Raw genomic sequence first — 15,150 nt, forward strand, 5'->3', positions numbered from 1 at the left:
CCGTCTCTCCAGAACCTTTTCATCTTCCCCAAACGAAGCTCTGTGCCATTAAACAGTGACTCCCCAGCCCCTGCCTCCCCCCAGCCCCTGGCAACCACCATTCTCCTTTGTGTTTCTGTGAATTTAACAACTCTAGGGATCTCATATACCTGGAAGCTTACAGCAATTGTCTTTTTGTGTCTGGCTTATTTCACTTGCAAAATTTTCTCAAGGTCCATCTATACCAGGTGTGAGAATTCCCTGCCTTTTTTTTAAAAAAAATATTTAAATTCAATTAACTAACGTATAGTATATTGTTAGTTTCAGAGGTAGAGGTCAGTGACTCATCAGTCTTATATAACACCCAGTGCTCGTTACATCACGTGCCCTCCTAATGCCCATCGCCCAGTTACCCCACCCCCCATCCCCTCCCCTCCAGCAACCCTCAGTTTGTTTCCTATGATTAAAGAGTCTCTTATGGTTTGTCTCCCTCTCTGATTTCTTCTTGTTTTATTTTTCCCTCCCTTCCCCTATGCTCTTCTGTTTTGTTTCTCAAATTCCACACGAGTGAAATCATAATTGTCTTTCTCTGATTGACTTATTTTGCTTAGCATAATACCCTCTAGTTCCATCCACCTTGTTGCAAATGGCAAGATTTCATTTTTTGATGGCTGAGTAGTATTCCATTGTGTGTGTGTATATATATATATATATATATATATATATATATATATATATATATATACCATATCTTCTTTATCCATTCATCTGTTGTTGGACATCTGGGCTCTTTCTATAGTTTGGCTATTGTGGACATTGCTGCTATAAACATTGGGTGCAGGTGCCCCTTCTGAATTCCCTTCCTTTTTAAGGAATTTCCGAATGATATTCCATTGCCTGTATAGACTTTTATTTAGTCATTTATCAGATATTCATTTATTCATTCACAAACATAGTCACTGAATGCTGCCTCTGAGCTGGGAGGAGCAGAGATGAACAGGCCCCTTCTTGGGCCCACACAAGGCTTATAGGCGAGTCCTCCTTACTTGTCCATCTCTCTGTCATCCTTCTGTCTGTACCCACCCCCGGCTCCCAATTCCTAGCCTCCATATTCACATGCCCCTTCTCCATGATGATGCTGTCCCCCAATCATTCACATCTTTGTTTCGATGTTGTGTTTTTGAAACCTCATTGATCTCTTCAATTACAAAAGTGATAAATAATAAAATATTCAATCATTATAGAAGTAATTAAATTACAAGTAAAGTGTTCCTTCATTCACTCCCTACCCCCAGTTCCTCCCACAAAATAACTGTTATTAACAGTTTGGTGTGTTCCCTTCCAGGCCCAAGCATTTTTTTTAAGATCTTACTTATTGGGGCGCCTGGGTGGCTCAGTCGGTTAAGCGTCTGCCTTCTGCTTGGGTCATGATCTCGGGGTCCTGTGATCGAGCCCCACATTGGAGTCTGCTCAGCGGGGAGTCTGCTTCTCCCTCTGCCCCTCCCCCACCACTCGCACTCTCTCAAATAAATAAGATCTTTTAAAAAAAGAGAGAGAGCGAGACCACAAGTGAGGGGAGGGGCACAGGGAGAGGGACAAACAGACTCCCCGCTCAGTGGGGAGCCAGACGTGGGGCTCCATCCCAGGACCCTGGGATCATGACCTGAGCTGAAGGCAGCCACTTAACCAACTGAGCCACGCAGGCGCCCCTAGGCATTTTTTCCCTAGACATATACACATTCCAGATTCCATCTTAATCTTCAATAACCACAGTCCTGCTGTGTGTCTTGCCTTTTTTCTCTAAAGATATTGTAGAAGCTAACATCTGTTGAGCACCCATTACACGTGAGACGTGTGATCTGCCTCATTTCATTGTGCCTTCACCACTCCTAGGAGGCAGACACACTTCATCCGTGGAACTTGAGGCTCAGTGAGCACAGGCTTATTACAGGGAGCAGTGGGGCTTGGGTCTAAACCTGGCAGTGTGCATCAGTAATGTTCCTCTGGTCATGACTCAGTTAAGAATCTCATCACTCTTCCTCATTTGCAAAGGGGATCTTCCAGTGCCAGAACCTAGAAATTGTCCTCATTCTTTTCAATAGCTGTAGAGTGCTTTATTGTTCAGAGGAGGCCATATTTATTTCACCTTCTGATGGCCATTGGCTTGTTTCCAGTTTTTCTCCATTACAAACTACACCACACTGAACACCCTGGTATACATATATCTCTGCTCACTTGGTGAGTTTATCTAAGAGACATATATATAATTCTAGAAGTGAATATATGCATTTTAATATTGTTAAATGTTGCCAAATTACCCTCCAAGAAGGTGATCCTAATTTGTACTTCCACCAACAATATATGAGAATCCATCTTCCCACAGTTGTGCCCACACTGGTCATTACCAATATTTATTATTAATTTGATGGGTTATAATAGGATCTCATTGTTTTAACTTAGATTTCTTTATTAATGAGGGTGAGCATTTTTTTTTTAAAGATTTTATTTATTTATTTGAGAGAGAGAATGAGAGAGAGAGAGCACATGAGAGGGGGGAGGGTCAGAGGGAGAAGCAGACCCCCCGCTGAGCAAGGAGCCCGATATGGGACTCGATCCCGGGACTCCAGGATCATGACCTGAGCCGAAGGCAGTCGCTTAACCAACTGAGCCACCCAGGCGCCCGGGTGAGCATTTTTACATAGCCTTATTGATCATATGCATTTCCTCTGTGAATTGCCCATTCATGTTCTCTGGCTATTTTGATTTGCTTGTCTGTCTTTCACTTACTGACTTGTAGGAACTCTTTGTTTATTATGGATACTATTATTGATGCACTGATTGATTTATTATGGGTTCTATATGTGCTATAAGTCTGTTTCTTCCAGCCTTTCATGCATTTTAAAACCCTGCCGTATTTTTTCCACTTGCCTGCTGACCTGTGTATCCTCGAAGGTCATGCTTCTCATCGATATTGAGCTGGCTTACATGAATACCAATCATGAGGACTTCATAGGCTTTGCCAAGTGAGTGCTCCCTAGGCAGAGGAGGTGACACCTCCTGTGAGTGTGTGTGTGGGGGGGTGTAGGACCCAGGCCTGCTGGGTTAACCCTCTGGGCCTGGTGCCCACTGAGCTGTGGCATTGAAGCGAGGCCTCTTGAGAGAAGAAATTCTGAGACTCTTCCCTCTTTCCCTATTAGTGCTCAGCAGAGGAGCAACCAGATGAACAAGAAGAAGGCTTCAGGGAACCAGGTGAGTGAACCCCAGTGCCCCAGCCGGAGGGATGGAGGGTGCCGGATGGATGCCCAGCTCTGAGAGCCCCCTCCCCCGAGGGGAAGGGTCCCACGGGGGCCAGGGAGCCTGTCAGCTGCCAGCCACAAGCCTCCCACTCTGCCTCAGTAACCCTCTCTCCTCTCTCCCGATGCTTCTCGTGGTTGCTATGGTTACCTCTTTGCAGGATGAGATTCTGGTGAGTACCAGGACTGGGGCTCTTGGCTTATGTAGTGAAGGGGAGGAGGGGGCCCATTTGTAGCGGGATGCAAAGGGGGCAAAAGGGCACTCTTTGGCTTGAGCTGCTTGCACACACCAGCACATAGGTGTCCACACGTGCTCTCAGTCCAGAGGCAAGGCCTAGCCATTCACAGAGTCCCATCAGGCTGTCCATCAGCGCACATGAGCTTAGCATCTACTTCAGACAGAGGTAGACCATGCGGGCTGGGTGGGTGAGAATGGCTGGGAGGGGCCTGGCACGCAGTAGGTGCTCCTCAAATATCTGTTGGATGGATAGATGAATGGATGGATGGATGGATGGATGGATGGATGGTAGCTATCTCTACCAGAGAGTTGAGTAAAGAGATGAATGAGTGTCAAGAGACAAGTCCCTCCTCGCCCATTCTGTCCTTCAGATCTCTGATGAAACACCACTTCTCCTCCCCACCTGTACACACAAGTCATAGCCCAGAGTTTTCCAGAGGCCGTAGTTTCTTTGTAACGATCTAGGTGTTTGTGTGATTATTGGCTTCATACCTATTTCCTTCTCAAACCCCATGAGGGGAAGGGCTGGGTCTCTCTTGTCCATCAGCAAATTCTCAGCCCTACAGCCCAGTGCCTGGCACACAGTAGGTGCTCAAGAGAACAAAGACATTAATGAGTGTAATATCCCAGGGCAATTTGGTTCAGCAAACACTCGGTGGTGCCTACACTGGGCTGGCCCTAGACAGGAGTCAGACTCCGGTCCTGACCCCTGGAGACCTGAGCCTGCAGTCAGGACCCAGGCAGGGTGGGAGTTGGAGGGGCAGGCAGTTCCTGGTGCAGAGGCTGTGGAAGGGGGTTTGGCAGAGTGGGGGGTGGCCAAGGGAGGACGAAGGCTGCCAGTCGGGGCAGGGGGTAGCGGGACAAGGTCTGCTCATCAGTTCCTGGGGTGTGGAGTGCCAGGTCCTGGCATTTGGACTCAGTTCCAAAGAGAGTGACAAGACACTGAGGGGATCCTCGCTGGACCTGGACAGGGTGGGAGAGGGACCATGGGGCACCTGGCTATTGTGTTTCTGTGAATGGTGAAGGCAGCTACTCAGCTCCTGATCCACTATGTTACTTGGGTTCTCTGCAAGGTTCTGGGGGAAGCCAGAGGGTCAAGGAGGGCGCCGGGGTGGGGAGTGGTTCGAGGGCCTCAGAAGCAGGCCTGACCGCAGAGGGCTTTCCCCAGGCTCCTTGGCTCTTCTCTGGATGCTCAGAGGAGCCAGGGAGGTCAGGGCTGGGGGAGGGAGCTCTTTCTGAATGGCCCACCACGGGGGTCTAGTTAGTGGCCTTGCCCTTGGAGTAGAATCTACAGGCCTGTCTGTGGTGATGGCTCAGAATGCTCTTGGGGACAGCTGCATCCTGCTGTGAAAACAGACCTTTCCCTGTTACTCTGGGCCCCCCAGGGAAGAAGGGGCCTGTTCAATTCATGCTCAGCCCTTCACCCTGCTCCCACTTCCTACCAGCCCACTCCTGTCCAGGCCCTGGGGCCAAAGACCCTTAGAACCCTACTGCCCTAGCGTTCATGTGTTCATGCCACAAATATTTATTGATTACTTACTATCTGCCAAGCACACTGCAAGGTGCTGGGATATACCAGTGAACAAGAGAGTTCATAATTTAGCAAGACAGGCTGACATCAGCAGATAATCTTCCCTCTCTCTCTCTCTGTCTGTCACACACACATACACACACACACTCACATAAACACACACACACACAATTTTGAAATCTCAGCCTTTGTCATAGAAGAAGACTTAAAGGAGTGATAAAAGACTATAAGACGATGATGGGGGTCCTGACTTATCCTGGGGGCCAGGGAGGGCCTGCCTCAGAATGGGACTTCTGAGCTGATACCCAGAGGGTGAGGAGGAATTTGGCAGACAGACAGGAGGGAAGTGCTTTCTAGGCAGGGAGAGCAGCGGCACATACAAAGTCCTTGAGGTCAGAAACAAGTCTTAGAATAACGTGGATCTTAAGCTGCAAAGACATTCAGAATTGTCTTGCCCAGGTGGCCCCCTAAACTCTGCTTGCACACTTTTAGCAGTGGGGAGCTCATCCCCTACCAAGGCTACCAGTCCTCTCCTCAGATGGCTCTGACTGTCAGATAAACAGGCTGTTTATCCTGAGCTGACCTCTGCCTTCCTCCATCTTCCAGTCTATTCACTTGTGGTTCAAACCACAGCAGGTCTGGCCCGCACCCTCCCTGCCCGGCCAGACCTCCAAGAGCTAGCGGAGGGGTGGGCTTTTGAGTGCCTCTCTCTGCCTACCCCATCCTCCACAGGGAGTCCTGGCCTCTTCCCACTGACCTCCTGCCCTCTCACCCTCCAGGTCATCCGGAAGGGCTGGCTGACCATCAACAATATTGGCATCATGAAGGGGGGCTCCAAGGAGTACTGGTTTGTGCTGACCGCTGAGAATCTGTCCTGGTACAAGGATGACGAGGTGAGTAACGGGCCGCTGGTCATCAAGGGGTTTGGCTGGTGGCCAGAGTCAGGCTCAGGCACTACCAAGGGCTTGGAGTAGACCGGGCCACCCAACAAACAGGGCTTTTCTTAAATCCCATCAAAGACCCTTGGGTGGAAGTGGGCTGCAAGGATCAGAGGCAGGCAATCCTGGGAGCTCATCCACGCTGGACAGAGAAGGTGGCATGGCAGGAGTGGGGAGCCTGGGGCCGAGCGCCCTAGAGAGGGTGGGCAGGGGTGTTGGGCGCCCCTCCCTGACCCCGCCAGCCCTGTGGCCTTCCTGTTTTCTGGCTCCAGGGTGTGCCGCCTCCCCCGTGGCCCCCACAGGCCTATGACACACACATATCCAGCTGCCAGACACCCTGTTAACCCCTGCACCCCAGTCCCCCAGACCCCAGCGGTGCAAGGGAGGCGCCCCAGGTGCCTCCAGGCCGAGGGGCCAGGAGTGATGGGGTCCTGCAGAGGCTCCACACTAAACCCCTCCCTGCCCGCAGGGGCACGAAGAACCCCTGCTACCTCCCTCCCTCGCTGCCGGTCTCCTTTAAGAATGAGTCTATTTGGCTTCCACATCTGGATTCCAGAGGTGACCAGAGAGAATAGGGAGGGCTTGGGGTGGGGGGGACTTGTGGTAATGAACTCCAGCTGGCCACAGAGTGGGGGAGGGGACCTTCTTCCTGAGGAAGCTTTTGGAGGAGAGGGCGCTCTCAGTGGGGAAGTGGGGCTGGGGTGGGGGCTGTGATTTTGGTCTCTGAGCTCCCTCCTCGATCCCTGCCCCCTCCAAGTCACCCTGCGCAAGGCTCCCCCCGCCCCCCCCCGTCCCCATCTTGGGCTGGGCCCTCCGTCGTCACTGGCGGGGGCGCCAAGTCATCTGGACCTCATTACCCCAACCCTGGCCTCTCCCCGACCATGGGGCCCCTGGAAGGATGGAGTGTGAGGTGGCGTGACGCGGTGGGGGGGTCGCTTCCTGCTCTGTTGCTCAGGCAGGCTGCCTAGACCCCTCATGGGCTGGGGTGCTGACTGCTGGTCCCAGAACTCCCGGTGCTCTTATTTGAGGGTCGTTATATGTTGGGCCAGGGGACAGTGGGACCTGGGGCTGAGGGCTACGCTGCAGGGAAATGTATCCAAGAGGGGCCCCGTCCTCGTGTGGCGGGGTCTTTTTGAGCTCTGTGTGTACATTTGAGTCGGGTCGTGTGGGGGGCGCGGTGGGGGTGGGCAGTGAGTGCCGGGGAGGTGGGGTGTGTGAGGCTGACGGGTGGTGTTGGGGGGGGCATTGGAGGAGAGGGTTTGGGGCATAAGCATCCAGGTGTGGTTGGGGAAGACTGTGTGTGCCTGAAGTATGACTCCCAGGCGTGCGCCTGTGCCCAGTGTGGAAATGAAGGGGTATGTATGCGGCAAATGGGCTTGAGGAGGGAGAATGTGCCTGTGGAACACCTGAGAATATGTGCTCGCGATGGAAGAATGGGAGAGAGCCGGTGTTCCACTGTGAGGGTGCATGTGGGTGCCCCTGAGATGTGCGAGTGTGCTTGGGGCACGAATGTGTGACTTGAGTTTGGGGGTGGGAATGTATGTGTCTGAGTTGTGGGGGTGTGCATGTCAAGTTGTGTTTGTGTGTGTGTGTGTGTGTGTGTGTGTGTGTCGGATGTGAGTGGATTTTTGCACTACCAGCTTGCGGACATGGAGGTGGTCTGGGCTGCAGGGAGGATGATCTGGCCCCCTCTCTCCCCAGCCGCCAGCCCTCTGGTCTTTGGGACTTGGGTGGCCCTCTGGGCAGACAGGCAGCTGTCCATATCCCCAGTCCTCATTGCCCCCCGCATCTTCGCAGGCTTCCTCCGCCGCCCATCAGCACCCCCATCCCGTCTCAACAGCAGGGTGCCCCTTTTCCCTCTGCACCTCCTCCCAGCACCCCCCCCCCCGTGCCTCCACCCCCAGCCCCCTGCCCCGTCTCCGGGTTCCGGTTCTGGGATGGCGGGTGGGGGTCCGTCCAGCTCTCCAGCGGCGGCGCCGAGGGTCTAACCCAGCCCAGCCTAACCAATGTGCAGACTACTGTACAATTTGGGAGTCCTGAACAGATAGTCTAAACACTGGGTAGACGGAGTGGAGGTGTCCTCTGGTCCATCCAGGCAGCAGTGTCTGTCCGTCGGGTGGGAGCTTCGGCCCCATGTCCTGGAGATCCAAGGCCCCCCAGCCCCAGCCCAGCCAGCCCGTGGTCCCCTCTCTGCTCCTGACTCCCCTTCTGCCTCCTTTGACGTGGCAGGGGTGAGCGGGAGCTGTGGCTGGGAAGGAGGGGCCTGGGGAGGGGGCCGGCCAGCAGGAAGGGAGGAGAGGGGGGAGGAGGCCGCTCCTACCTAGAGTCCAACCCCAGAGCGCAGGGCGGGTGGTGGCGGGGCCTCCCTCGAATGCTTCCAGATGTTCCCTGGCCGCGTGTGCAACTTCCTCCTCTCCTCCCCCAGCCGCCCTCTGGGACTCCCAGCCACCCGCCTGGCATAAAGAAGGCTTTATGTGGCCGGACGGGCCAGGCGGGTGTGGGGGGCAGAAGGAGGTGGGCAGGACGGCGCCAGGACTGGGGAGCAGGGTCCTCCTCAACCCAGCCCCCTCCCAACCCCTCCCCCCCGCCCCGACCTGAGATCCTGGATGAGGCTCATACCCAAGCCCTGAGTCCCTGAGATCCACACAGACATGCCCCAGCCACAGCGTGGGTCCTGTGGTGTGGGCACGTGGGGTACCAGCAGCAGAAACCCTCCTCCACCTCCCAGAGCCCCATCCCGGAGTACCTCCTCTGCCGATCCCTGAGCCTCCCTTGAACATAGCAGCCTACAGACGAATGTCGGCCCACAGCAGACATACACAAGTGTGCACGTAGGCCTGGCACCCACATGCCCATCCACAGATACACATTACTCCTCCCAGACGACTACAGATAAACCAAACGTGTTCAGCCCATGCAACAAACCATCTGCGTGGAAACATGCGTGCCCACAGAGTGCCCCCCAGGCACGCTCCATGCAAACACAGGTGTTTACAGCTGCCACACACACCTACGAGAGCGTGCACACATCCGCCTTGACACCCAAACATGCTCACACGGACCCACGGCCATGCTGCGCACCTCCTCGCACAGACGCGCGGGCGCACATCCACGATGGTCACAGGGTGCGTGCTCCGGCTGGCGTGTGTTTGCACAAGCACACAACTACACACATGTTGCACACACAGACGTACCATCTCCAGGCTTGTGCTGTGCGCCTGATTGCTAACACATGGGCGGCTGGCGTGGGGGAGGGGGTGGCGTGGGCTGAGCCAGCCCTTTGAAGCTGCTGGGGCTGGTGGCCCCCCTTGTCTGTCTCCATAGTCAGGAAATGAAGTCAGCAGCTTAGCCAAAGCCGGTCCCCGTTGGCCAGGCTCGGGGCGAGAGAGGCTTGAGTGCGGGGTCCCCGGCTGGGGCTGGCCTGGACGGCAGCCAGGGCTTGCTTGGGGTGGGGCTGGGAGCCACGCTCGGTCTCGCCACCCTGCGCTCTTGGGCTCTGGCATGTATGCAGAGGTGGTGGGGATGGCTTGAGTGCCATTGGGAACCAGAGGCGCCTGGCAGGCCCAGGGCTCCATGGCAGGCTCTCTCCAGGTGGCACCTTGTTGTGCATGGCACGCAGGTGCCCCCACAGCCCAGGGCCGCTCTGGGGCTCCACAGCCCCAGCACCCCCACCCCGCCCCACCGCCCGGAATGCTCTTAGGTTGTGAGGCAGAGCAGGGAGCAGTGTGACCTCGCCCATCGCTCCCACCTCTATCCACAGGAGAAAGAGAAGAAATACATGCTCTCCGTGGACAACCTGAAGCTACGGGACGTGGAGAAAGGTTTCATGTCAAGCAAGCACATCTTTGCCCTCTTTAACACTGAGCAGAGGTGGGTCCCCAGACTGGAGCGCCAAACCACCCTCACTGAGCAGAAAGGAGAGGGACTTGCCCCAAGCCCCACAGCAAGTCATTCCTTTGACAAATATTTAGACAGTCACTTGGTGAGCACCTGCTCTGCATAAGACATTCTGCCAGGCCCAGGGGGACAAGGAAGAGCCCATCAGGCCCGATCCCCTTCTTGTTGCTCAGTGTCCGGTGGGGTCGGTGATGGTACCGGGCCTCTCGCCTCCCAAGCCAGGGCTGACTCCCGCGGGCTTCCCCTTACTCGAGGTGAGGGGTGAGTAGAGCTGCCATCAGGGAGGTCCCCAGGCAGCGAGGGGGAGCCAATGGGGGCTGCATGGTCAGGGATACCCCTCTTATGAGGGCTCATCCCCGCCCCCTCTTTTTTAGTCCCTTTGCAGTGGAGCATTTTACTGCTAATTTCACTGAATCCTCAAAATGACCCAGGGAGGCAGGAGTTGTTTCATTAACCCATCTTCCAGGCGAGGAAACGGAAGCTCGGAAGGGGAGGGGACTTGCCCAGGGTCGCACAGCTGGGAAGTGAGAAAGCCAGGCCTGGACCCCAGACGTGATGCCCCCAGTCCGTGCGCGCCCTTCACCACCTGCGTGAATGGGTTTCGCGCCCTCTCCGCTCACCGCCTGCCCCATCTTGCAGGAATGTCTACAAGGATTATCGGCAGCTGGAACTGGCCTGTGAGACACAGGAGGAGGTGGATAGCTGGAAGGCCTCCTTCCTGAGGGCTGGCGTGTATCCTGAGCGTGTTGGGGTGAGTGGCGGGGGAGGGGGGAGCAAGCTACTCCCCACAGGGGGCCCAGGGTCACCATCCTCAGTGATATCAAGTCATGTCACGTTTCGGAGCCCGTACGCGGCTCAGAACTAGCGCGGGTCCTCCCCCTACTCTGGGATCGGAGTGAAGCCTCCCTCCTGTCCTTTGTGACCCTCCTCTGCCGCAGATGGCATTTCCTGCATCCCTTTCGCGTCGTGGTGGCTTTCTGTGGCCACCTTCACTTTCCCCCTCTCTTTCACTGTGGGGATGTCTCGAGTTGCCTTAGAGCTGGGGTAGAGTGCCCTGGGCTCACCCGCCTTCTCCTTTCTGTGTGTGTCTGCTTGGGCCGTGCTTGCTGGTGGCGGCGGCGGCGGCGGTGGCAATGCTGGTGTCGTGGCCTCTGTGGCTTTGGTGTGGGCCTCCCAGGACAAGGAGAAAGTGAGTGTGCCCCTCCCTCGCCTTCTGCCAGGTGTCTCCAGACCGGCAGCAGCTCTGGCCAGGTCTTTAGCATCAGGAAGGGACCTCGGAAGTTCTTTCCTAATTGATGGACTGGGAAACTGAGGCAAATTCCAGGCACTGGACTGAGAGCCAAGATAAGGCTGAATGAGGGTCTGGGGTCCTAAGAGGCACTGGGGTGGGCAGAGTGCAGACGCGGAGTGTTTGGGGGAGCTGCTGTCTGTTCTCTGTATGGCAGCGTTCCAGGCACCCTTGGAGGGGCCGAGACCCTGGGGGTGCCTGGAACCTGGCTGCGAGGGCCCAGCCACCCTGATGCCCTCTATTCTCCACGGCAGGCCAGCGAGACTGAGGAGAACGGCTCAGACAGCTTCATGCACTCCATGGACCCGCAGCTAGAGCGGCAGGTGGAGACCATCCGGAACCTGGTGGACTCATACATGGCCATCGTAAACAAGACCGTGCGGGACCTCATGCCGAAGACCATCATGCACCTCATGATCAACAACGTGGGTGCAACCCTTCATGGGCGGAGGGTGCTCTTGGGGGGCCAGGGAGGCAGCGACCAGGTTGGCCTGGGGGAGGCATAGCCCAGTCCCTTGGGATCAGGTCTAGCGAGGTAAGTATAGGTCCACACGAGAGCTGTCCAGAAGAAATATAATGTGAGCTTTGTATATTATATTGTAGGGTCACATACCCAAGTTGTTCCAAACATGCTTAAATGTTTCCCAAAAGGAACTAGGAATCACATCTTTTGAGAACCCCCAGGCCATGTTTTGAAATGCACGCCCCGCAGAATCACTACCATCCATGGCTTAATGAAAAGGCATGGCCCCCAGAGAATTAGAACTATGTTTGAATCCTGGATTTGCCACAAATTCTGTTTGACTTTCAGTCAAACTATCCTCTTGGAGTCTCTGTTTGCCTATGTGTAAAAATACGGATAACAGAGTCGAGAAGTAAGGGACTATAAAGTGCAGAACAACACAGTGCCTGGCACAGAGTAGGTGCTCAATATATATTTGAACAACAGATAAGTGAGACACAGGCCTGTGGCGTAAGTCTCAGTGCCTCTCCATGAAGATCCCAGGACCAGCACCTGCGGAGTATAAGGAGCACACTAACCCACCGCCTACACACAGAGACTCACATTTCACCCAATCCAAGCACGCATTCACACCTGTTAACTCAAGGTCAGAAAATTTTAAACTGTCATCTCCCTTATTTTGGTCCCATGGAGTATGCAAGTCCTTGGAAAGGATGTAACTAACCTCCCCATTTTATAGATGGGGAACCTGAGGCTGAAACACAGCTGAGTAACTAGGTGTCCCGGTTGCATGGTGGGCCCCGAGTGCCTTCCCACATCCATGACCTTGGACAGGTCACTTTTCCCCTCTGGACCATCTGAGAAAAGGGCAAGGAGGGAGACGGGGAAGCAGGGGAGATCTCCAAGGTCAGGCGGTGGCAAAGCCAGGACCCCCGAGCTCCCAGTCCAGCGTACAGTCCCACGGGGGTTCAGAGTGGTACAGGCGTCAGGTCCCAGCCCGTCCTTCTGTTCGCGCGCCCGCAGACGAAGGAATTCATCTTCTCGGAGCTGCTGGCCAACCTGTACTCGTGCGGGGACCAGAACACGCTGATGGAGGAGTCGGCGGAGCAGGCGCAGCGGCGCGACGAGATGCTGCGCATGTACCACGCACTGAAGGAGGCGCTCAGCATCATCGGCGATATCAACACGACCACTGTCAGCACGCCCATGCCCCCGCCCGTGGACGACTCCTGGCTGCAGGTGCAGAGCGTACCGGCCGGACGCAGGTACCAGGGCCGGCCCCCACGGCCCCAAAGCCCCCCAGCCCGGGGCCCGCGGGAGGAGGGCCGGGACCGGGCAGTGGCGCGCCCGCGTCGCCGGAACGGCTCCCACCTGGAGCAGGGGGCGGGGCTTAGAAGTGGGCGGTGCTTATTGCGGGGCGGGGCTTGCCGTGGAGCGCTGGCTGCGGGGCTGGGTGGAGCTGGAACTTTGGAGCCACCGGAGGCGGGGCTTAAACTCCGGGAACAAGTAGGGCGCGGCGGGGCGGGGCTTCCGCGCATGGGCGTGACCGGCGCTGGGCTGGGGCGGGGCCTCAAGGTAGGGCGGAGCTGCTCATCTCTTCCCCTCCTTGTCTTCCGCGCCCTGTCGCCCGCAGGTCACCCACGTCCAGCCCCACGCCGCAGCGCCGAGCCCCCGCCGTGCCCCCAGCCCGGCCCGGGTCGCGGGGCCCTGCTCCTGGGCCTCCGCCTGCTGGGTCCGCCCTGGGGGGGGCGCCCCCCGTGCCCTCCAGGCCGGGGGCTTCCCCTGACCCCTTCGGCCCTCCCCCACAGGTGCCCTCGCGCCCCAACCGCGCCCCGCCCGGGGTCCCCAGGTGAGTAGGGGTTGAATACGGTGGGAGAGACCACCGGGCGGGCGTAGCCGGGAGGGAGGTGTGGCCAGAGCCGGCCCTCTCCATCCAGGGCGCTCGGACGTGGGTGCCGGGGCCACCGGACGTGTGGCCGAGGGCTGGCGGAGCCTGCGCCCTAGGGAGCTCTGAGTCCCGGAGGTGGTCCTTTCTGGAGAGGGGGCTGTGGGACTCATCCCACCTGCCCCCTTCTTTTCAGCACTTGCATGGCGCTTCCCTCCCTTTTCACTTCTCTCTCCCACACGTTGCATTCCTCCTCCTTTCTCCTCGCTCTCCTCCGTTCTCCATTCCGTCCTCAACTTCTCTCTCCCAGCCCCTAGTGACCTACCTCAGGTCTGGGCACCTCTGAACCCAGATCCTCTCCAGATGTGGGGTTTTTCACTTACAGGGCTACTCTGAGTCCTGACTCTTTGAGCTGTCCCAGGGAGTGTCTGGCCTCTGGCCCACAGGAACAGAGGCCAGGCTGTGACTGACCGGCAAGGTGTGTGATGTGTGTGTGGGCGTGCACACGAGTGTGAGTGTAAGAATGGCATCCAGGCACGGGCTAGGACACGGAGCAGCTGGGAAAGGGGGCTGGGAGCCATGGGGCAGTCTAATGGCTTTCTTCTTTGGCCCTGCCTCTGGCGCTACCTGGCCTGGACCAACATGGTGGGTGTTGGGGCAGGAGTGGGTGAAGGCTGCCCCGTTCCCAGAGATTTCCAAGGAAAAGGCTTCTACTTCATCCCTTGAATTTGCCTTCTTGATTCGTGACCCTTTTTCAAGGAAGCTCATTCTGATATCTCAGTCCTGTTTCCATTGGCCACGTTCCTTGAGGAAGAACACATCAGACCAATAGCATCCGCCTGTGTTTCCAGATGGCTGGAGGGTAGGGCCTAGCCTTCGTGGGTCTAGCCCCCATGAGCCCCAAACGAAGCAGAGATGGGACTTGCTTCCACGGTGATCTGATGACCAAAGCAGATGGGGTAAAGCAGGCAGCGTGGTATTGGTCAAGAGCGCTGGATTGGAGTCCAGAGGTTCTGGTTCATCCTGGGCTTTAGGCAAGTCACTTTCCCTTCCAGGGCCTCAGTTTCCCTTCTACCACATGCTATTTAACATTCTGCCTTTCTCCCAGGGCTGGTGTGAGGATCAAGGGAGACAGTGACTGTAGGTAGAGAAGCCGCATGAATTGCAAATTTGGCTATAGGAGCGTTTTGCTAACTTCCCTTCTGAGTTCAGATTCTTAAGGGTATTTGACATGCCCAGGTCTGCGCTGAGGGGTGACATATGGGAAGAGGAAGATTTGGCACCTGCTCTAACTCCAGTCTTGCTAACACACGGAAAACACTTGGCAAGTCACGGCCCTGCCTCGGGGGAAGAGAACAGTCTGGGAAGCTTCAAGACAGATTGACCTGGGGGCGGTCTGGGGGCTGATTGAGATAAGACTCAGGTGATGAGGAGTCAGGGACACCTGGGTCGGTGCGGGCGAAGGTTTAGTGTGGGATGCATTGAGGAGAGCCGCTGGCCAGAGAAGAGTGCAGATAGAAGGAGGAAGAATAAGAAAAGTTTGCCCTGGGTACGGTGGGGCAGGCTGCAGAACCTTAAAAGTTCACAGAAGAGTTTGTCTTCTTGGGACTCAATGCTGTGGGGACTAGGGAGCCATGG

The 15,150-nt window shown here is 56.2% G+C and overlaps 1 protein-coding gene across 17 annotated transcripts in view; it reads left to right on the plus strand.

Moving 5' to 3' along the window:
- The window catches only part of DNM1 (dynamin 1), a 52,870-nt gene that overhangs the window by 26,356 nt on the left and 11,364 nt on the right, over positions 1 to 15,150 (plus strand). For 8 of the 17 annotated variants that reach the window (XM_081803700.1, XM_031039981.2, XM_031039982.2 and 5 more), the window contains exons 12-21: positions 2,932 to 3,002; positions 3,177 to 3,228; positions 3,434 to 3,445; positions 5,821 to 5,934; positions 9,740 to 9,849; positions 10,516 to 10,627; positions 11,054 to 11,065; positions 11,419 to 11,589; positions 12,651 to 12,892; positions 13,261 to 13,476. In XM_081803700.1, the coding sequence (XP_081659826.1) occupies positions 2,932 to 3,002; positions 3,177 to 3,228; positions 3,434 to 3,445; positions 5,821 to 5,934; positions 9,740 to 9,849; positions 10,516 to 10,627; positions 11,054 to 11,065; positions 11,419 to 11,589; positions 12,651 to 12,892; positions 13,261 to 13,476 (1,112 nt within the window). Of the gene's footprint in view, positions 1 to 2,931; positions 3,003 to 3,176; positions 3,229 to 3,433; positions 3,446 to 5,820; positions 5,935 to 9,739; positions 9,850 to 10,515; positions 10,628 to 11,053; positions 11,066 to 11,418; positions 11,590 to 12,650; positions 12,893 to 13,260; positions 13,481 to 15,150 lie in introns of all 17 variants that reach the window. The other 9 variants (XR_014140174.1, XR_004079066.2, XR_014140175.1 and 6 more) reach the window with 5 other exon arrangements.

This window comes from Leptonychotes weddellii, chromosome 14 (assembly GCF_054177405.1).
Source record: "Leptonychotes weddellii isolate Sample4059 chromosome 14, ASM5417740v2, whole genome shotgun sequence".
NCBI lineage: Eukaryota > Metazoa > Chordata > Mammalia > Carnivora > Phocidae > Leptonychotes > Leptonychotes weddellii.